This window comes from Lipotes vexillifer, unplaced genomic scaffold (genome assembly GCF_000442215.2).
Source record: "Lipotes vexillifer unplaced genomic scaffold, Lipotes_vexillifer_v1.1 scaffold951, whole genome shotgun sequence".
Lineage (NCBI taxonomy): Eukaryota > Metazoa > Chordata > Mammalia > Artiodactyla > Lipotidae > Lipotes > Lipotes vexillifer.
Window position 1 is genome coordinate 2,059,251 of NW_006793664.1, and position 23,013 is coordinate 2,082,263.

General features: G+C 38.3%; 1 protein-coding gene across 11 annotated transcripts in view; it reads right to left on the minus strand.

Moving 5' to 3' along the window:
• Positions 1–575: 575 nt before the first annotated feature.
• SORBS2 (sorbin and SH3 domain containing 2) overlaps positions 576–23,013 on the minus strand; it is a 322,092-nt gene continuing 299,654 nt past the window's right edge. For 6 of the 11 annotated variants that reach the window (XM_007466541.1, XM_007466539.1, XM_007466546.1 and 3 more), the window contains 3 exons: positions 8,968–9,017; positions 5,174–5,280; positions 576–2,801 (listed from right to left, as the gene is read on the minus strand). In XM_007466541.1, the coding sequence (XP_007466603.1) occupies positions 2,740–2,801; positions 5,174–5,280; positions 8,968–9,017 (219 nt within the window). In that variant the 3' untranslated portion in view covers positions 576–2,739. The remainder of the gene's footprint in view (positions 2,802–5,173; positions 5,281–8,967; positions 9,018–23,013) is intronic. The other 5 variants (XM_007466538.1, XM_007466545.1, XM_007466544.1 and 2 more) reach the window with 2 other exon arrangements.

The following is a 23,013-nucleotide window of genomic DNA, read 5'->3' on the forward strand; positions in this document are numbered from 1 at the left end:
AGCTAATACATAGTGGAAATTATCCAGTGGAACAGAGGGGATCAGGGTGGGTATTAGGATGAAGCAGCATGATAAGACATTGTTGATAACTGAATTGCCAACAGAGGAACGTACGTTTTTCTGAATACGTGAGTGATAGATATGAAAGAGGGCTGAAGCACATAGAGCAGAAAGGACTATGCTTTACTAGAAAGGATCCAACTAGAAGAGCTAGTTACTTACTATCTATGTGAGATAAAGGAATGACACCCAATGGCAATACATAGTTTGAGATTCATTGAGATCTTGTGAGTATTAACAGTGTCTGCCATGCCAATGGTGATAAAGCTTTTTAGGGCAACTGAAGAAAGGTGAATTTGGAAAGTGCTTACAACTTCTTGTAACTAACTTCTTAGAAAAATAGGTATTTTTGAGGCAGAAATATTTAAAAATGTGTTGTTTTAGCTGAAGAGCAATGTTTAGCCAAGGAGTATTTAGCAAATGAGCTTTGGTGATGGGTTTAAAAAATATTTCTTCTCTGAGCTTATGCAAATGCATCTTTTCTCCATTTGTGTGTCAAGAGAACACAGAGCAAATGCATTTCCTCTGAGGTTTATCTAACAGATTGGGATAAAATACACAATTCATGTAAGGATAAATGTCAAGAAGAAAAACTGAAGTATACTTCCAAGCAAAATTTATTAGATGTCTATTCAAGAAAAACACAATGACCTTTGCTTGTAAGAATTCAAAGTCAATTACCTAAAAGCTAGGTATGAATATTTTTCCTTTTAAAGTCAGATACAGAGAATAGAAACATTAATTTTTCTTAAATATGACAGGCAACAGATATTGAATTTTTTCTCATAAATGGCATCAAAGGTAATTATTCATTTATCAGCAAAGCTGCATGCAGTTGACCTAATTTCAAACCCAAAGCCTTTAAAATATAAAGCTGGCTGTGAACTTGACAGTAATCAAGGTAGTAATCAAGGCTACTCAAAGATGTTTCTTTACCTTCTTTCTAATGAAATTCCTCTCTAATCGGTAGTTATATACATTTCAGTTTGGCTGCTAAGATGTTTTATGTTCATAAACTTTTGCAGAAGTGCTATCTTACAGAATTGCACTGTCAAGGCATAATGATGATTTGTGGGAGATGTAAAGGGTAATCTGCTGAAAGTGTTTTAGCTTAGTTTAAAGGAAGGATAAAGACCAAATTAGGAAATTCCCCTGTTTTCTCAACAACTAAACAGTCCATACAAAAAATGAGCAAACATATGTACAAAATTCTAGAGTCTACATGCATTGTGAAAAGATCAACCACTGTTCACAGAAGAAATGCCGTAAAAAGTTTTGTCTATAAGGTGCTCAGGATCCAAATATGAATAGTTCTTACGCAAAGTCATAAGAAATACAAAGCTAGTTCTCGGGGTATGTGTAATTCAGGCACTGTTAACCACATTAAATCTTTCAGGTCCCAATGTCATCTTCAAGGTTTCTACTGCAGGGCAGAAAATTTAACCTGAATGATTTAACATTGCTTCTAAAAGGTGCCTAATGTGTTCTGAGGAGATATTTTACACACACTAGGAAAATCAGGCTCAACATATTCCTGTCCTCAAATGCAGCCAGGATTCTGAGTTCCAGAGAAGAAAAATAATTATCATAGTAAAAATAATTGTACTGATCATAATCCTTACTAAAACCAGCCTTAATACTTGTGATGCTTCTGAAGTACTCTATTTCTATAAAATAATATGTGAGATTCTTTTACATTTCCATAAATGTACATCTTATGGATTGTTCTCATACAATCTCAAATGTGTATGTGTACACACAGTGAAATCTTACCTATGAATATTGCTTACAGATGCCTTCAAGTGTCTATGTTAGAATGATTCTTTGCACCTCTCGCTAACACTGCTTTTATTTAACTTTTATCAGATAAATAAAACACTAAGAGCTCATTGTTCATGATGCTGATTGTTACATTTTAATATAAAATAGCAATGCAACTTTACAACACAATCGTTTTCTGTAATCTAGCTAAACCTCTTATATTCTCCTGATTATTACCAAAGGCTCTTATTCACTTATTGTTTGCACTTCTAAAAAGTACAAAAAAAAAAAAAAATCCTGCCGAAGACTCCTATTTGAAACTCACATTCAATTCAACAAAATCACACTCATTCGAATTAACTTTCCTACTCTCGCTTTAGATTTTGTAATCACTGTGCATATTACAACATATAAGTGCAGGCAAACAATAGCTGAAGTGTAGTTGTCATATCGTGTAAACCAGGACACTAGGCAAACTCGTGAAAGGAAAATATACTGCTAAGCTAAGAAGGTGAAAATGCAAACCCCAGCAAGTAGTAATAAACAATCTTCTGGTTGCCTGAGGGGAGAAAATCTTTCAGAGTGGACAAGAGAGCCTCCTTGAGACACTTACTTTTTTGCCTCAACTACTCAACCGTTATTAAGTATAATGATTTTCTTTCTGCTGCCGCATATTGACTTTTCAAAGTTTAGAGCAGATGGCAGGAATATGCACTTTCACACGGAGGCAAATCCTCCAATCTCCCCACTGCAGCGGCAGTTCCATTGCTGGTGGTTTGGTGGCAGATGGAGATGGTGGTGGTGGGTGACTTCTATTGGAAACTGGAAGGCATAACAGCAGGAGGCCTGTGGAGATCTTTCAGGCAAGGTTATGCAGATGTGGTGCTGAAATGCAGCATAAATAATGGGGAGAGTGATTCACAGCCTCTTGACATAGTTCCCGGGAAAAGTACCAAAGAATTTGGTTCTTCTTGAGGTTCCTGAAAATAGAAGTGATAAATGAAAGAGGGGTAACAGCCATGAAATGTCAGTTCATATATGTGGGCTTGAAAACTCACTGAGAGAGCAAGCCCTCAGGGTTTGGAAAAGAGAGAAAACTCACTTGAAGGGATAGGAAGACAAAGTAAGCAGTTTTATCTGTTTTGCCTGATGCCTCTGTTGCCTCTTGAGCTTAAATGCTGTGCTTCCATCACACCAGGCTGAACAGAAAAGCTCAGCCTCTCAGTCTGAGGGGAGAGACAGTCTTGCTGAGGAGGTGGGCTTTTTTTTTTTTTTTTTTGCGGTACATGGGCCTCTCACTGTTGTGGCCTCTCCCGTTGCGGAGTACAGGTTCCGGACACACAGGCTCAGCAGCCATGCTGCTCCGGACACGCAGGCTTAGCAGCCACGGCTCACGGGGCCAGCCGCTCCGCGACATGTGGGACCCCCCCAGACCGGTGCGGACTCCCAACCACCGCGCCACCAGGGAAGCCCGGTATGTCCATTTTTGATACAGGGATGTTGAAGTCTCCAAGTAATAGTGGGCTCATCTATTTCTCTTTGAAGTTCGCGGGCCTCTCACCGTTGTGGCCTCTCCCATTGCGGAGCACAGGCTCCGGGCGCGCAGGCTCAGTAGCCATGGCTCACGGGCCCAGCCACTCCGCGAAATGTGGGATCCTCCCGGACCGGGGCATGAAATCGTGTCCCCTGCATCGGCAGGCGGACTCTCAACCACTTCGCCACCAGGGAAGCCCAGAGGTGGGCTTTTAAGTACAATGATACTCAAGTCTGATGAGGCTCCATCACCGAGGCTGCTAGACAGGAGTGAGGAGTGGAATAGGAAACGCATCTGAGAAGTGACATTTTCAAATACAATCTTCTCAGTTAGGATAAGGCTGGCCACGTGATAAGGTAGGCTGGAGAAGCACCACAGCAAGGCTTGGTTCTGGGAGCAGGACGTCTGTCACGGCTCCTCAGCACAGTGTAATGTGAAGGCTTTACTGGGGATGCCATCACTATCCAGTTTTATTATCTCATACAAGATCATGCTGAACGCCACAGCACTCATTTACAAATAGCGCTGCCAGGGTCCTTAATAAAATACAGAAAATTTGAACTATTTACCAAGTCACTAAAGAAGAAAAAGATAGACCACTACTAGAGGGCGGGGGTTCTATCACTGGGCATGTTTCTAATATGAGGAATAAAACCAAATGCATAAGCGGCCATCATTATGATCGCCTTTGGATTAGAATAACATGATTTCTTTGAAACTGTTTGGAAGAGCTAGCGCACTAAATTCTTCCTTATGATTTCCAGCTCACATAGAGCGAACAGGGTCTCTACACTTCCCTTTTGCATTTACCCTCTGGAACTTACTGTCCTGGTTTGATGACTGATTTTCTTTATCCCTGTGTAGGTAAGCCATTTTACCTTCCTTTAAATGGGGGATTAATATAAACAGAGGCAGAGGCTTGTGGCTGCTAATGTGGCCTTTGCTCTTATATTTCCCCACTGTTGGCCTGTCTACAGAAAGCCTTATTCCCTCATCTTTTGTCTCCTCCATCCTCCTATGCTTCTGATTCCTCTCTCCTCTGTGACTTAGTATATGATACTCTTGTCTACAAAATTTTTCTCAGAAAACCTCTAGTTTTCTTTTAAGACGGTAAGAATGGGATTGTTTTTTAAGTGATGAGAATGGAACTTCTACTCGGACCACACATTAAAGCTGAGGTGAATCACTGGTGTTTTAGGGCACCTACAGCAGACGTAGTCATGGGTGAGTTTCTTCTTGTTTTCTCAAATTAGATCATCACTGCTGACGACTAACATTTACCACTCAACAAGAATATTGGTATTTTGCATCTAGGGAGCAGTTTCGTTGTTTTTGTTCTTAAGTCTCAGTCTTTCCCGGTTGGTGCTATTTAAAGAAATTTTCTTCTCTCAGTTGAACTGGAAATAAAACCAGCAGAAAATCACGTATACCTGAAGCAGTAAATACTAAACTATATTAAAAATGCAATTGCCGGGCTTCCCTGGTGGCGCAGTGGTTGAGAGTACCCCTGCCGATTCAGGGAACACGGGTTCGTGCCCCGGTCCAGGAGGATCCCACATGCCGCGGAGCGGCTGCGCCCGTGAGCCATGGCCGCTGAGCCTGCGCGTCCGGAACCTGTGCTCCGCAGCGTGAGAGGCCACAACAGTGAGAGGCCCACGTACCGCCAAAAAAAAAAAGTCATTGCCTTGGGATTACATAGTGCATATGGATGTGTGAAAGATCAAAGGCATTATGAAATCAAAGAAAGTTTGACTATCACATCCAACCGCGCAAGGGAGCAAACATAAGCAAATTACAAAATGGCCAATGTACACATACCCACAAACCATCCATCATCACATTTTTCCATCACGTCAATGACATCACTTTCTCTGAGTTCCAGCTCGTCTTCATTCCTAGGAGTATAGTTATACAGAGCCTGAAACCTTAAACAGGACAAATGGACGTTAAACAAAATCTTTATGCCTCTGTGAAACTACAGAAGAGAGTATAATATTTATTTTACTTTTAACATTTCTATTCTTATTAACATATTAATTAGGTAGTATAAGTCTTTGGTAAGCATGTAAAGTAAGTCAAAGTAGTTAGGCTTTCATGGGAATTAGACCACTCTAATAGCATTTCAAAACTCATAATGAGGAAAATTTATGGAAGATTCTAATATCCAGAGTTGGATTAAAACATTTATAAATTGGACCTGCATTTCAATTGTCCAGTCATGGATAGCTATCATTCGGACATTAAATGATAGTACAGAATATAAAAGAAGTGATATGTGCATTATTCAGCTATATAAAAACAAGAAGGAATTAGTTTTAATTAGCCATAATCAGAAGCAAGTAATTGCAGCTTGCAAGTGGAATTTTCAAAAGATTCTAAATTGAGATGCACAAAATGTCAGATACAACTTCTAAATCACTGTATGGGAATTACTATAACAGAGAGGTGTTTTTTGTTTTTGTTTTTTACCAGGAGGAATTCTTTAAAGCAGTTTAGTTTCACAGTTTGAATCAGTGTAAGTGGTGATCTCAAACAGTAGGTTAGGGAATACGTTCCTTTTTAAATGGGTCTCAGAGAAATTGTGTTCAATGTAAAAACTCTCAAAATAATCATATAAAAAAGAATTACTGATAGAAAGCTGCCACTTTCTCTGTCTGAATTCTTTGAGAACACATATTTTGTTGACATTGATCAGTAGCAAACTCAGACATTGAATTTTTGGTAATAAAATAGCATGCATATTCATATGGACTGGCATTTTGGAAAGACACAAGTTCTAGCAGCTTGGGGTCAGGAAGCATTTGCTATGCAGTGAACATGAAAACTTCATATTACCACTAAAATATTATCAGTATGTGAGGGGGATTTTTTTTTTAAAGTTAGTGAATTTGTTTCTGCCGTTCTTCATAACAGTTAATGTAATTCTGCCAATGTAAGAAAATAAGAACCACATTTCAGGGCACTGTGAATTTTTTCAAGCCAACTTTAAAAGGTTGATAATATTGGATACTGCTCAGGAACAAGAATGATTTATTTTGATTACTTCATTCAGTCAGAAAATCATACTTTGGTAGAACAAAACTATTCTATCATGTCACCTGAACTCAAACATCATGTGATAAACTGGGGCCTCGGCTGCATTGGCTTCTCTCCCTGTCCTTGAACCTTTCACATTGGGGGGTCTGGATAAAGTTGGATTGGGGGAGGGTGTATTGCGGAAAGAGTTGATAAGATGTGGTGCCTAACAGCCTCTCCTAGAAACATTATCTTCCCTGGCCTGAGAGCAAAGCCTGAAATTCCAACGTTAGAGATTTCTTCTCCTGTTAATATTTTGTCCTCCTAGTAAACCTTTTTAACCACTTGAGCTTTTGAGGTCTTCTATGGAAAAAGGATTCTCTGATTGTAGGGAAGGACAAAGAAAGGTAGCCTGAATCCCAGATCCGTGGAGAAACAGACAGGAAGGTCTTGAATACCGACATTCCTTAAATTGGATGTTTGCATGGGCCAACCCTGGTTGGAGCAAATTATTCTGCTGTTTGATTTGAAGATGCTCAGGTGAAGGAATGGTATCTCTTGTCTATCCCTGGGGAAAGTTAATTTCACCATAGTTCCTTTTACAATCTCACATTTGAGGGAGATAGGCATTCCTGGGCTGTTAATTCCATGGATATACATTGCATCTCTCACTTTGGGAAACACTGATTCTCTGAGCTTTTCAGGCTTCAGCCTTCACCCAGGCACATCTCCAGCCACTTACAGAGACAGGCCTATTTAAGGCCACAAAGCCCAGCTGCTTGAAGAATCTCAAGGTCCCAAGAGATTAAAAAACAAAAACAAAATTGGCACGAACTCCTTCACTTTGATATGATGAAAGCCACTGTGCTTATCAGAGTTTACTTACCATTCTGGTTTAATTAGACCACAAAAAAAAAAAAAAAAATTGGAAGTTTCATGGAAACATAAACAAACCTACCGGAAATCCTCCTGCCTCTGCTGGCTTTCAAAATCAGTATTGCACGACAGGAAATGCAGTCGAATTACAATAAAAAAAAATGCTGTTTTGAAAGATGTGTTGGTGAGATGAATGATGGTGGTGGGGTTAGGATGCCTCAAAAAGAAATCTGTCTTTTAAATAGGAAATGCTCAACCAAACTTGAACTCTCTCTATAACTTGCAACTTCGTCTATAACATTTTACCATACTTCTGAATTGCAGTGACATTATAACATTATGTTCCTATTTTCACTCAAAACCTATTTCTTAAATGAAAGAGATTAAGTGATACCCATATATAATTGGCATTGTGATCAAATAGAAATTTAATAAAGAACGTTTTGTAATGTCCAAAGCAGGACACTGAAAATGCCTTTTTCCACCTGTGAGCTCATAAACACGAGGAAGCGTTAACTTCATGACACAAAACAGTGTGACATCACCTACATCTTAATTCATAAATTCATTAAAAGCTGCTGCTGATATAATGTGTTGATAATGCAGTAAACCTAAGCAGCCTTGGGATTTACTTTTTGTGATGTGATCCCTTCATCATTTGTGTAAATAAGGAAACAAAACAAACCTTTCAAGTTACAAGTTATACTTAACATTTTTTCCAAGTAAATGAAATTTTAAATTATTTGTACCTCCACGCTATTTTTTCATAGCCTTTTCCTTAACAAATAAAACCTTTCTGGCTGTACTCCGTGAGAGCCAGTTTCAGGTTAGAGATGGTTTCCAAGGAGCATGCTTTTAGCTGAGCAGCAGGTCTGTGAGGAGTGAGGTCACCAGGCCACACATCAGGCCCCCCTGGTTTGCTCTGCTCCAGGGGAGCAGAGCTTGGACAGTGGGCAGGAGGCACACTGTGTGTGCTCAAGTCAGCCTGACATGGTTTAGTCCTGTAAATGTTCCTTCCCAGGGTCTAGCTCTGCACTCAGAATAGGCAACAGCCAACAGGAAGTGGATAACCTCTGAATATCTCTCATGGGCAAAATGGGGCAGAAAGAGACCCTAAAAGACAATGTGTGACACCTTCAGATTGATTCGACTTACAAAGGAGAGGGGATTTGAGAGAAAGTGTGAAAAGGCATTTTCCTGGTCCTCTGGGTAGTGAACATCATGTAACTGAATGACAGTGCATGTTTTAATACTGCCATTTCCAAAAGAATGGAACTTTGGAATTATGCTACTAACTTATCACTGTAGGTCTACTTTGACATTCTCCTGCTCTTCAAATATGTGTAAAAACAATGTTAGAACATTTTCAGTGTATCTTTAAGGCTGTAGTTACTAGAATCTACATGGTGAGTAGAACAGAGTGGGAGATAGATTCATGAATCTTAGGAATCACTGCAGCATTGGAAGGTTTTTTTCTTAGTCCATAAATCCAAGTCTTCTCTGCAAAATCACGGATTTTTTTTTCTTAAATTAGCTTCTGTTCTCTGTTGTGAAAGATGGAGACTATTGCAATTTCTCTTAATCTGGGAGATGTCATCTCATGTTAGTTACTCTGATCTCTTTCACATGCAAAGTTGTACCATCCTCACTTATGGTACATCAGTGGTCCATTTTGTGGGTCAAGGTTAGTCTCGAATTTAGAAGATAAGAAGAATACTTACGGTTCCCCCCCACCTTGAATGTTTTCATGAGTAAACACAGGACGCTGTGGCTGAAATGAAATGATTTTCAATGTAATCAATGCTTAAACTGGTACTAATTAAAAGATAATTTGGATAATGGCATGGCACTTTTCTTGACATTTAATATTTCCTGTTGTAAAAAACCAAGAGGAAGGGAAAAAAACCAAATAAAGGGTTTCTGCTGGATTAATAATTAAAATATTTTGAAAGGTGCTTTAAATTAAATCGAAATAACCAAGGTTCAAATGTTTTGAACATATCTGCAATCTTGTCTGCTCAAGCTTTAAGGAAGAGTCAGGGTTTAGTCCCATTGATTTTTCAAAGGCCAGGAATATGGCAAGAACATAGACACCAAATCACTAGACTGGGAAGTCTGGACACCTTCATACAACCTTATTCTTCAGCGTTTTCTCAAACAAGCAAAGAATAAACCACATTTAGTCTAACAGCAAAGTATCCACATTCATTCTAATATACTTTTCCTTCACAGACAACATTTTCACATACAGTACAGATAAACATGTCAAGAGGCAGACATGTCATGCTACATTTGAAGTTACACTCTCTGTTCTCAATGTGGAGGAAACACATGCATTTTTAAAAAGAGAAAACAGAGAGTATGAAATAGCATGTAACAAACAATATCCAGGTAACATGTAACATTTTACCTTAGAAGAGAAATATTGGTAGAAATTCCCAGTGCACTGAACTCTCAAAAGAGTTTCCTTTCTTTTTAAACTAAGCATCAAGACCAGTATCTGTAATAGATACTTATAATATTGGAAATGACAAGCCTTTGCATCCCATATATCCACATAAAAATTGCAATGAATGAAAGTTCACACATTTCTTGAATATGTAAACACAATGTAGTTTATACCGACTACCTAAACGTTACCTTTTAAGGGGGAAAAAAAGAATTTCAGTTCATTCATAACACACTTCAAAAGCATTCTCTTCTAAATGATGGCCGCATGGTAAAATGAGATAAACCAGAGTTTGCATGGCAAATTGCATGGCAATTGTAAGTGATTCTTTATTGATGACTGCATTAGTTTTTAGATCCATGTCTTTAGACCTCAGGGCTAATTCCTGGATCCCGGAGTTAGGAATGGATTACTGAGAGGCTGGGAATTCCCCCTGCAGACTGTCCATAGAAACCCCACTGGTCCAAGAACGGAGGGGGACTCTGGGGCTCCTCTGAGTCTTCGAGTCTACAATCTGCTCCCTTCCTGCGTTCTTTATCCACTCCCTTCCCATCCAAGCTGTCTATCTAGCATAGTAGACTAGGTGCTTACTACTAAAACTTTAAGCTTTCAGTTAATAGTAATTGGAAATGTTTACAAACAGTATTCTTAGAAATTTCACTCAACAGTCTGTGCATGGAATATATAAGCATAAGATTAAAGAGTGGATAAAAATTATCAGACACATGTATCACTTAAGAGTATAATACTTACCCTATAAATCAACATAAAATAACTAACAATGTATCTATTATTAGAATTATAACATATACTATTTTAAGAATGATTAAGACTAAACCATTTTCCAGCCATTTTTAAGGTCATTTAATTCAACATATTATTGAAATGAAGAGGTAAAATAAGTCATTCATAAGCCTATATCTATTACCTTTCTACAAGTTCTCATCCAGTCATATATATATGATGTATGTCATATATATCTTATATATATATGTTTTATGCAGAAATAAGATTTGTATATGTCAATTGCTATTAATATTTTGTAATTATTTCCAGTCTCCTTTCCTCAGTCTTCCTTTTCATTGTAAATCACTGCAGAATATTATTCCCTCACATATATGTCTATATCTTTTTTGGTTGTCTTAACCATTTCTCTCTCTCTTTTTTTTGAAGTTCAGATTGATCTCGCCTTTTTCACTATCATAACTAACAATACTATACACATTTTTATACAAAAAGCTATTTTCTTGTTTTGAACTATGTCTTAGGACACATTTCCAGGAGTAAAATTTCGGGCCAAAGATTATGCATTGAAGCCGCACGATATTGAAAATGCTGGTGTTAGTTACTCAAACACACTATATTTAAAAATGCAATTAAAAAAAATCTAAAATGCCATGTTTTGAATCACATAACAAGATAGCAACGGTTCTCTCACAAAAACAATCATAGCGCAGTTTACAGTGCACAACAAAGTTATAAATAAGGAAATATTATTTGTTCTTGTCTTAACGAGAAAATCTTTTGTGAAATATATTTCATTGTGCTCTAAAAATGGTATGCCTACTTCCACATACTTAAGCCATTCTGGTATTTTTGAGTTGAGTAGAAGTTTCACTTTGATATCACGGCACCCAGTGCTTGGTAAAACTGGCTGGTCTAATTTCATTGCTCCCTTACGTTAAAATGTGAATGCAACTTTCAGGATTAAAAAACAATCTACTTATAAAACCCGTGTAGCACCTTTCAGTTATTGTGATTACAATTCCACTGGTTTAATTCCTTTAATTCAACTCATCTCATAAATCATTTAAATGAACCATCTCTGTGGCAATTATGAAAATTGGGCTATTGCCAAAAGTATGTGGCTTCCTTAATTCTACAGGCCTCTAAGTCTTAAGAACTTGTATTCCTGGGTGTGTCAGCCAGTAACATCCTTGTTTTTACTCATCTTTCTCAATACTTCCTTCATATCCTTTAAAAGGATCCACCCCCACTGTTTTGTTTTTTCTGAATCACTGGTTTTCTATACTGTTCACATACTGAGGCTAGGATTTATCACAGGTTTTATTAGCAGAGAAGTTGTGTATCTATTATAATGGTGACTTTTAGAACTTTTCTGAGGTTACTTTTGATAGGAATCATTTCCATGTGAATATGGATAAGTAGGAGGCAGTTTTAAGGAAAGATGACCAGTTACAGCAACTGAAATAATTTATTTTAAAAGTCTTTTGGGACTTCCCTAATGGCGCAGTGGTTAAGAATCCACCTGCCAATGCAGGGGACACAGGTTTGATCCCTGGTCCGGGAAGATCCCACATGCTGCGGAGCAACTAAGCCCGTGCGCCACAACTACTGAGCCTGCACTCTAGAGCACGAGAGCCACAACTACTGAGCCCATGCGCCACAACTACTGAAGCCCGCGCGCCTAGAACCAGTGCTCCGCAACAAGAGAAGCCACCGCAATGAGAAGCCCGCGCACCGCAACGAAGAGTAGCCCCTGCTCGCCGCAACTAGAGAAAGCCCGCGCGCAGCAATGAAGACCCAACGCAGCCAAAAATAAATAAATAAATAAAATAAATAAATTTATATTAAAAAATAGTCTTTGGTCAATAGAGGAATAAGCAGCACAGATACTTATGAGGGCATGTTTGTGTCTTTCCAGTGCTGGCGATGACTAACTATATGACCTTGGATATGCACCTCAGCTTCCTTATCTCTAAAATCAAGGAGGTGGACAAGTTGATGGTTTAGATCTTGTCCCCCTCAGGGAATCCATAAAGGAATCCACGTTTCCACAGATATATTTCCTCTGATACTCATTCACTTGTCAGAGAGCTATGACAACTGGCATTGGTTAATTCCCAAGTGTCTCAGTCATGTAAAAACAATTAATTTTGAAACAATAATTAAACTTCATTTTTCAGATCAGTAAACCAAAACCCAAAGATAATTTCTTAATATCACAAATAGGCAAGAAGAAGGAACAGAATTACAATTCTGACTCTCACTCTTTATTGCATAAAAGCTTACTATGATGGAATAGATAGTGCAGGCTTTTTTAAATCAACACCTTAATTTTTTTCCTTTAGGCAAGTGTTTATGTTCTGTATGGATACCCAAACAGATTGTCGTAGAAGGTTGTCTTTTGCCTTTCCCCCTCCTTATAACTGGGCACAAACCCTGGGGCAAAGACCTGTGAGGTATCTGCACTCTTTTGCCACCTAATGGTGAGTAATGGCAGCAACATGTTAAAAGTTCTTTTGCCTTTGGACAGCTCTCACCAAGTTGCTTCAGCCTGGATTCATTTTGAAAGGATATTTTAAAGACCACAGAGCGATGTGGAATAGATATTCATCTGTTTTTCTGACCATGTTCTTCCTATCCCACGTTTTAAATTGTTGAGAAAGGATCAGTCTTTAGCCACCAGTATTTTTGGTCTGTGTTCATTTGTATTTTCACTATCTGCTCAGGCATTTCTATTACTCATAACTTCTTAGCGGTTTTGTGATAAATATAGAAGATACATGAGTGACATTCAAGAAGCTCATATGAGCTGTGAGTTTAAAAAGATGATTTTGAAGTTAACAGATTGCAGTCACTGTGCTGGAAATTTTAAGCGAGAATTATGTCATATTTATATTTCCTTAATGAGTCAAGAGCACAATAAAAATTAGAAAACCCAATGAAACATGCTGTTTTTATAGAATCCTAAATATTTAGCTTTTTCCTTGGCAATGCAACAATCTTTTTTTTCTCTTTTAGTGTAGCTATTTTTTAGTGTTGTCAAAAGCAGATACAAATGAGACAGGTTTTAAACACATGCTAATTTTCAAAGCCAGAACCAATCACAAGCCACTGCTCATAAGAAAGTTGGTTTGAAATATCCTAGAACCTTAGGTATCAGTAAAATATATAATTTTCTAGCTGAGATAGTAAGCCACAGTCTATCCTAAACCTACCTTCTTACCTGTGCTTCCGCAGAGGCATCTGGAGGATTAGCTATATCTAGTATTAGGTAATTCTTAGGTAAGGATTGACCATTACTTTAAATACTAATGTGGGAAAATCTCTGAAAGAGCTATTAGCAGTTCTAGAGTTCTTATTTTTTTTTTCCCAGAAAATGTTAGGTGCCAACCAGAATTAGATGAAATTCTCTTAATAACAAACAGTACCATGTTTATGTTTCTAGGTGTATTTCTCTTTCTTACCTTATACAATTATTTTAAATATTTAAATTATTTTTTAAATTGTGAAAACACAACTTTGCCTAAATCTAGAGAATATAGAATATTTGTGTTCCACACAAACACATATAATAGAACATATAAGTACATAATGTAAAAATCTGACAAAGAAAAAAACTTATGGTGACCCAAAGCATACCATCTCATTGACCCATGGGAATTTATGGATGGGCCATATTAATTTTGGAAAAAGTTTTCTTTTTTTGGCTCTGGAAAGCCCTTCTATGAGACTCTCTCCCAATCAACATTCCTCATTCTCTATGGCAACACAAATCTCTGCCTCAGAAACAAAATCAGGTCTTATTAGGCAAGGCAAAAAGCACAAAAATGGCCTAAATACAGAGAAGTATCTACATTTCTTAAAAATGGAAAAGGAAATCTGTCATCAAGTCCTTAAAAGCTTGCAGAACCATAATCATGTAATGGAGCATGTAAGATTAAACCAGCGTCCATCAAAATGGAAATGGGAAAGGACCGATTCAGGCAGAGATGAAAATTCTCAAACTCCTCGGCTGCCGTCCTCAGAATTAATGGTACCAATTAGAATCCATTCATTTTCAAGGGCTGTCGATGCCATAGAACTAAGTAGTCAAAGGGAAAGTAATCTGACCTTTAAGTTCAATCAGAGCTGTCAAGAGACTGGGAGCCCCCGGAGTCCAGAGAAGCAGAGTTGGCTTGAAAGGGTCATGGAGTAAATGCGGCACATGTCAGCAGAGCAACAAGATATTTTACAACAAGGGCCATGGGTTAAAAGAAATCCACATAAACTGAACGACACAGAAGCAAGCATCCCTGGAAGGGTGTGAGTTCAGTATATTATTGGCAGCAGCTTTATTCTTTGCACTAGAAATAGTGATGGGAAAGCAGTGATTTACACGAGATGGATGTGGAAGACAACATATACCACACCCTTATTTGTACAGAGGAGAATTGGGGCATGTCTTTGTCGCTTTTGGAAAGCTTACGCACACACATAAAGGGGAAGCTCATTGCCCAGAGACTCAGGATAGGATTTTCGTGTTGATCTGACTTCATAGCTGCTCATCATCATCAGAAAGGTCATTTCCTTTCAAGGGTACCTCCAGCCCTACTTCATTGGCAAAGCACAGCAATGACAACTAAGGAAGAGCCAGCCCACTGACGGTGGAGGGGTAGCCAGGGTGCCTGGCTCAAGGTGGGGCGTCTGATCCTACCCTGTGGGAACCGCTGAGCCCTCTGACTGGTGAACTGCAGGATCTCCAGGACATCACTGGGCTACGCGGAGGCTTACCCAAGACAAGTAGATCGCTTTTTAAATCAGCCTGGAAAAGCCGTAAGAAGTTAATTAGTTCTCATCTTCATTACCCAGCCTTCAGAGGAGCTTTCCTGTTTTTTTTTTTTCCATGCACACACAGCATGCCAAACTCCCGAATAAGAGCAGAGCAGGAAGGGTTAACAGTCTGCAGACAGCTCTTCTGGTGGCCCAGAGTTTTCACAGCACAGGCATCAGTCGCTGCTTTACTAGGGAACTCACAGGCAGAGCAGAGAGAGATTTGGTATTGGGAAGATGTTTGAATGCAGTGTAGATGGCTAAGAACACTTACAAGAAAATTTATGTCTTTAATAGAATGCTTAACAATTGGTTTCAAGATACTCTCAGATCTGACCTGTTTTCTTTGTGTTTATTTGAATAGATACAAGGTAAGAGCCAGGGAAATTTTGCTTCATATCCATCAAATTTCATAGACAGTGTCGATCATCTGTCACAGGTAAATTTTCTAATAAAACACATACAAAGAAAATATGGGGAATTCCCCGGCGGTCCAGTGGTTAGGACTCTGCGCTTTCACTGCCAAGGGCCCAAGTTCAGACCCTGGTTGGGGAACTAAGATCCCACAAGCCTTGCAGCATGGCCAAAAAAAAAAAAAAAGGCTTTTCTGGGGGAAATTGTGAAATACTGTATAATTAAATACAGAATATTGTTCTAACTCCAAGCACCTTGTGACTATTTTGGTGTTCTTTCAAAGTAAGATTTTTAATAAGACAGTGAGTAAACTAACCTTTCTCGTGTGTATGTTTTATTTTCTGTCCATTCATGGACAAGACCTAGCAATGTACTGTCTGGTATTTGATTTGGCTTATGGGAACTTTAGCAGGACTAAAGGACTTTTAAATAAAAGCATGTGCTTTTCTCAACTCTCATTTAGGAAAAAGTTCATAATAATTAGTAATGATTGACCTCATATCTTCAGTCTCTGGGGATGAAATGCATCAGGCATTTTTCTTTAAGGCTTGTGGCAGAGAATGCTTCATGTTCTCCAATATCCATTCTCTTCTTTGTCATCCCAGTAACAGAATCCCAAATGTTAGGTAGGCATACGGCCATTCTTAATAAGGTCTATTTTCCAAACTTCCTTGTATCTAGATGTGCTTATGTGGTAAGTTCTGACAGATGGGATATGTGCGGTTTCTGGAAAATGCCCTTCAAGGAAGAAGACATAAGCTTCCCTCCCCTTTTTTCCTTCCTGCTGGCTGGAATGAGAAAGGGACTGCTGGAGCTGCTGCAGCCACTTTGGACCATGCAGTGGAAGCTTTTCATTGAGCATGGTGATGTGCCAAAATAAAATGGAATCTCCTGGGATCCCTAATGACTGTATAGCCACATACCAACCCTGGATACCCTACATTTATGCATAAGAAATATATATTTCAACCTTGTTTAAGCTCTAATTATTTTGAGTCTTCTGGCACTGCAGCTGCCCCAATCTTGACTAATACAAGGGTTCTATAAACATCAAGACTCATAGAGAAAAAAAAGTAGCTTTTGGAATGATGTGGATGAACAACTGGAAAGATCATTTGAACATATTAGGAAGAATCAGGGCTTAATTTCATGTTGGAAACTGTGCTCAAGGGGATTACCTTCCAGTGGGATGGCTTTAGGGTGAGGAGACTTCTTTTTGGGACCATAATAACTGAGTTTCTTGGAAGAAACCCAAGAAAGAGTCTTTCTCTCTGTTCACAAAGCACTTCCACTGCAGCTTGAGTCCACATTGCTGCAAGACTCTTACAGAATACTCTTAGATGGAATTGGAAGCTCAGCTTACAGCAAAGCTGAGGGTTATAATAATTTGTATTATGAAAAACCAATATTTAAAAGATGCTCAAAGACTAGAGGAAATATTGGATTCTGATTTATATATCAAACTCATAATTTATATGTACATTTCAGTCTTCCATCATCTATAAAGTCATGGTAACTTTTACTTCCATGGAAGATTTTGGATTGCATATGACAGACTTACATTATCTCAGAAAATACTTTAAAAGAACAAAATTGCATTAAATTAACATGAGTTAAGTAAAACAATGGCTGATAGGGGTTGATAACATTGTTGTAATGATTTCATGCATACTATACTATGCCTATTAAAACATTATTAAAATTTTATTTTCTCTTTGCTTTTAGTGCTAGGTTACTTTCCTTCTTTGTAATGAGAAAAATTTCTAACATTCTTGAAATGAGAGAAATAGGAAGCCTTCTTAAAGGATTCACATCAATTTGTAACTGTGTCAGATGTGGATTAAACTATAATAATGGCCTAAAATTTGTAGTTGATTCAATTTGTATGTATACTTACAAGCATAACTTCAGTCAACTTATATTCTTTCTATGAGTAAAAAATAGATTTATAAGGTTTTCAGAAAAAGTGGGAGATTAAAATTAACATTTGCCCTCAAATATGAGATAAAAAAGAGAAAAAACTTCATTTTTCTGGAGTTAGTTATTTGATGTAGTTATTAAAGTATTCTTTTAAAACATGGTTACTGTGAATATCTCCATTCTCTCATACCATTCTGGGAACAACTGAAACATACAGAATGTATGAGATGAGCTTGGTTCTTGCAGGAGAATAAACCTGTTTAAGTTCTGGTTTTGTCCTTGACACTACAGTGGTGTGTTCCATCTCTCTACATTTGAGAAGGCCGATTCTCAAGTTACTTGCCCACTTATTGACTGAGCTTAAAGGCTGAAGAACAAGTTAGGGAAAGGCAAGGAATAAATATTTTGGCCTTAAAAAGAGAACCACAGAGAGAGAGAAAAAGGCAAATTCTTAGCCTCAGACATTATCTAAAGAATTATTATTATTTTAAAAATTTCCTAATTATTTCCTGCCAGCTAAGATAAAAACCTCAAAGGGCAAAGAGCAATATGTCTTTAAAATATACTACATCTTTTTCAAAGATTCCTTTTCTACGTAAGATAAAATTCACGTAGATGGACTATTTTGGTGGGTACATTTGGTGATGGGGGTTTGGAAGACTGCATAAATGGCATTTCTCAGGTGTTGGTGCTTCCTAGTTCAAAAACATGACTCTACCAGAGCCTTCGTTTTGTATTGTTTTTTGACTTATGTGCAGAGGCTCTCATTTCAGGTGGAGAAGATTGAGTGTGAGGTTGAGTCATTATTTGAAGTCCTTTTGTCTAAAGGAAAAGGTTTCAGGATCATTGTGGACATAGAAGTAAAACTTTTCTGAGATGGATTGATTTCATGCTGTGGTTGTCACTGAATCTCTTTCCAAGGCCAGTCATTAACTTTGTTAAAAATCTTTTATCATGGTATCCTAAGAGAGAGTTAAATACCAGCAGAGCTGCCAGCCAGCCAACAAGTCTCAGAGATGGGTGCTTTGTTAACTGCTACAAAAGAAGCCTCCTTTCCACATCCTCATTAATTTACTTCAATTTTGCGGAAGAACAACGCTCAAGACAGTGCCAAAGATCATCCAGCCCTTAGGCTCTGCTGAAACTTCTGATTGGTTGGGGAACTTGGGAGGCAATGAGCCCACTAAGAAGTGACAGAGGGTGACAGGCACAAAGCTGACACCTTTGAATGGGATGGTTCTCCTGCTGACCCTCAACTTAAAAAAAAAAAATCTAATAATCACTTTTTATTCTTGTATGAAGTTTAGTTTGTTCTCCTCAATCTAAGCGTAGCTGCTATGCAAATATATCTTTCAAATTTTTGGACAGAGGCCATGCTAATGATGTTAAAAGTTAGCAACCAATGTTGAATGACTTTTTAGATCTTGTAAGATGGCACGAATCTAAAGACGTACATCTAATTAAGTAAGTTCATTGAAAGACATGCAATAAACCACACTCAAGATGCAGTTACCTTTAATTTTGGTGAGCTTATCTCCTGTTGATAAGAGTATTTAGGGAGGAGCGGAGATGAGTAGGGCTGGGTAGGCTGAGAAAGTGTGGGGACCAGGTCAGAGACAGTGGCCAAGGAGGAATGAAAGGGAAGGGAGGAAAGCAGACAGCTGGGAAAGGATGTAGATGTTCTATCTCCCGAAGAAAATGAAGATGGCTTAAATATTGAGGAAAGACAAGATGCAATTATGCTTGTGTCCAGCATGAGGTTACATGCTTTTTAGAGAATACCCCCCCGCACCTAAATAATTTTAAAGTTACTAAATACCCTGGGGCGTGTGACATTTATGACAAATTCTTGCTTTGAAAGCACTAACTTCTTCTTCTGCATTTGATTCAAAATTCCCAATGGGTATGGTCAGTTTCACTTTTTTCTGATATGAGCGGCTGGAGATAAGAACCCCCATAATCTACAATCGTATAATGTAATTTGTGGGATGGGTCCTTCTAAACATTGAGGAAGAAAGTGTAAAACCCTGCAATGACTCTTTGTAACTTGCTTGTGAAGTAGATCACAATTTATAGTCAGTTTGCTGCAAAGCTAGGGAAGTTACGACCTCTGTCTGTGCATGTGCGTGCATGGTGGGAACTGGCTGTGAAACTCACCCCCTGAGCACCACGCTGTGGGTGCTGCCTGCAGCCGGCAGTAGCAGTTCCTGGGAACCAAGCCACATGTCTAACCACATCTTAAACTTGATTAAATTGAAGGGGAAATTAGTTATTTAAGTAATTGACTTAGAAATCTGTTTGACTTACAGCAATGAATGAATGATCTCTATTACTAAGCAGTGTGTTTATTTTATACAAATGCGGACATGGCTCCCTTCTTTGTCCAGATGACATTTTCTCACCTGGTTAGGGGACAGCCAAGACTCAGGGTTTTGTGGGTGTCCGGTGGCCTAATGGGCACTCACCATTATTTAATCCCAAGAATACCCCATATAGACCAAATGCCTCTACATTTGTTATTGGTAAGATCTTAATTGGAAATTATGGGGTTTTAAAACTGATTTTCATTTTTAAAGATTTCTAAATAGAGGAGCCATGGGGGAAAGTGACTTGCTTAGTGGCATAATATGAATCATGAATTTTGTTCCATAATTTCAATATTTGCCAGTAATCATATTTGCTTTTTAATTCGCAGATTAAATATTTGAGACATCAAGTTTTGTTTTTGTCTTTTTTGAAAGAGAGAAGCTTACAAGCTAAAGATTTAGAGCATTTCCCTCTTAACTGATTAAAATTATTGCCCAAGGTTCTTTGTTTGTAAGGTGAATATGTAGGACTCAACTCTTAGGTCGTCACCAACTTAAAGCAATTACCTCTTCAGAAAGAGGTGAAAGGGAACTGCAGTATATTTTTCTTTTTTGTTCTCTTTTCTTTCTCTTTCTCTATCTTTCTTCCCTTCTTTTTCAAACTGCTACTGCTACAAAGATATGGTGTATAGTTTTCTCACCCTGGAGGTGAACTAATCTCTCTGTGTAGCAATTTCCTCATCCCGAAAGTGGGAATAATAATATAACCCACCCTAATGAGCTTTGAAAAGTAAAGATGTAGCATTCTTAGAAAGCTGCCTGACACTCAGTAGGAGCTCAACTCTTAGCTATTATTATGAATATTAAAATTAGAAAGACTTTAAATTACAAAAATCTTTAAATATGGATTTATATTAATAAATAATAATGGAATAATATCACATATTTACATCATCTTGTTAAAATTTTGTGTGTTTCTATCCACCCCTCCACCCCTACCTCATATAGTGCTGTGTTTCTTGCATGGAAACCTTCCAAGACAGTGTCAAAATTGATGTTTATTAATATGGTTAACTGTACTAGCTAACCGTAGTAAGACTGGTTAGTTCTTCAAGAATTAGGCCAAATTAGAGTACCTCTTCACTGGGTTTTGCTGCATCGCTGTCTTCCTTAGGGCTCCTAGGGTCTGTGGCCATTGCTACTGGAAATTTTAAGCGGTCAGCTTCCCTCTCTCCTTCCTCCTCTATGTGCAGGAGTGGTGTCACCTCTGTGCCATCGTGGCCACACCACAAGGCATCTGGTTCTTGAGATTCTGGCCCTCTTCGGATACCTGCCGTGACCCCCTCATAGATTTCCTCGTCTTCTTCTCCAACGACGGGGAGGGTTTGGGGCAAGGGACCCACACTAGTGTGTGCGGAGGTCACGAACTTATCCCCTAGGACCTCAGGTACTTTTTCAGGGCCTGCAGAACCCTTTTTCATTGTTGTCAGATCTGCAAACTGGTTCTGAGGTGTCTTTCTGGAAGCCTGAAGCGGCGCTGCCTCAGGGGGCTGGGCTGCAGCTGAGGTCGCACCCAAGCAGGGGGAAGGTAGCAGCGAGGAGGGTGGCTTGGCAGGTGCAGATGCTGGCGGCAATGGGAGCACAACAGAGGGGTCCTCCTTAATTTCAAGGGTGATCTCCTCTGGGGTATTTGGTTTGGCTTGGTCAGCAGGTAAAACTAAAGCACCAAGCTTCTCTAATTCGTCCAAGAGGTTGTCCAGAAAAGGAGGTAGTGTTGGGGCCAAAGGCTTTACCTGTGGACACTTGGCTGTCAGGGACAGCCACCCCGGGGTGATTCCCTGGAGAGCTCCTTTATCTGGGTCACATGAAGCTTTGTGCAAGGGAGGGGGGACTGGTTCGCTGGAAGCCAACTTAGAAACGAGCAGGATATATGAAGTTAAACAAACATGAAAATAATAATAATGCATTAAAACACAGAGACAGAGAAATGCAGAAAGGTACGATGGTGAATATAAAAAATATTTTATGCTATGGTCTATATTTGCTTATAGTTTTTGAATTTAAATACATAAAATAATTAGTATGTTAATTAAAGATTTATCTGACTACTTTATACTAGTATTTGGAAAAGGTCTATGAAATGTCAAATGACAAGATAAAGCTGTCATTAGAGATTATAAGAACAGACAGCAAAATCTTTAGAGATTTAATTTAATAGACTACTTTCAAAGCATGTTTCCAGATATTGATTTAATGTAAATGACTCTGAAATAATGTTAATGTAGAATGAAAACCAATAATGAAACCTTTTTTATTCCCAGAATCTGTTTAGTGTTCTTTCTTCCTGTGCCAAATCTTTTGAACCTTCATCATTTTCTCACTTGGGTTTGTGAGGTGATTATAACATATGGCATAAAATATTTTTACATCATTATATGTTAACACATTTCTAAATGAATAAGTTCTGAGAGATATTTTTTGAGAACAGAAACCCATGATCAAAACGAGACTGAACTTACATAACTACTATTTCAAGGTTTTAAAAAATCCAAAGTAAATGTTGACATAGAAAGGGAGCATATGATGCGAACAGGAATAAACTTCTGCTAGGACTTCCATTCTCTTTTTCAAAAGCTGGACATTTTATATAATCTAGTGGAGGTCTAATTTATGAAGCTTAATCTCCTGAAGTAAAAAAAATACTGTGTATCTTAATATTATCGCTATATTTTGGATACATTGAACAAAACAGAATTTTTTATGTAAATTCATTAAAAGTTGTTCTAGAAGTGTTGCCTAGAAACATTCTAATACATTTATGTATTGTTTTTGGACTAGGAAGAATGCTATATGCTACACATATGAAGGCCTTGAGAGAGGCTGGTGGAAGACATTTTACTTTGGTTCTTTCCAGGTCGATGATTTGGGTTTGGAAAGAAAAAGTCTTCAAGAAAGATTGCACTTGCTGGTTGACTGTTTAGGCTGACACGTCACCGGTGCACTCAGCACTCTTGGTCCTTGGGCCTTAGTATGGATCAGTGCACAGTGCACACTCTCCACTTAACTTTTGACTTCTGACCTATGATAGGAATGGGGCTTTAATAGAATTTATTTAGAGTTTT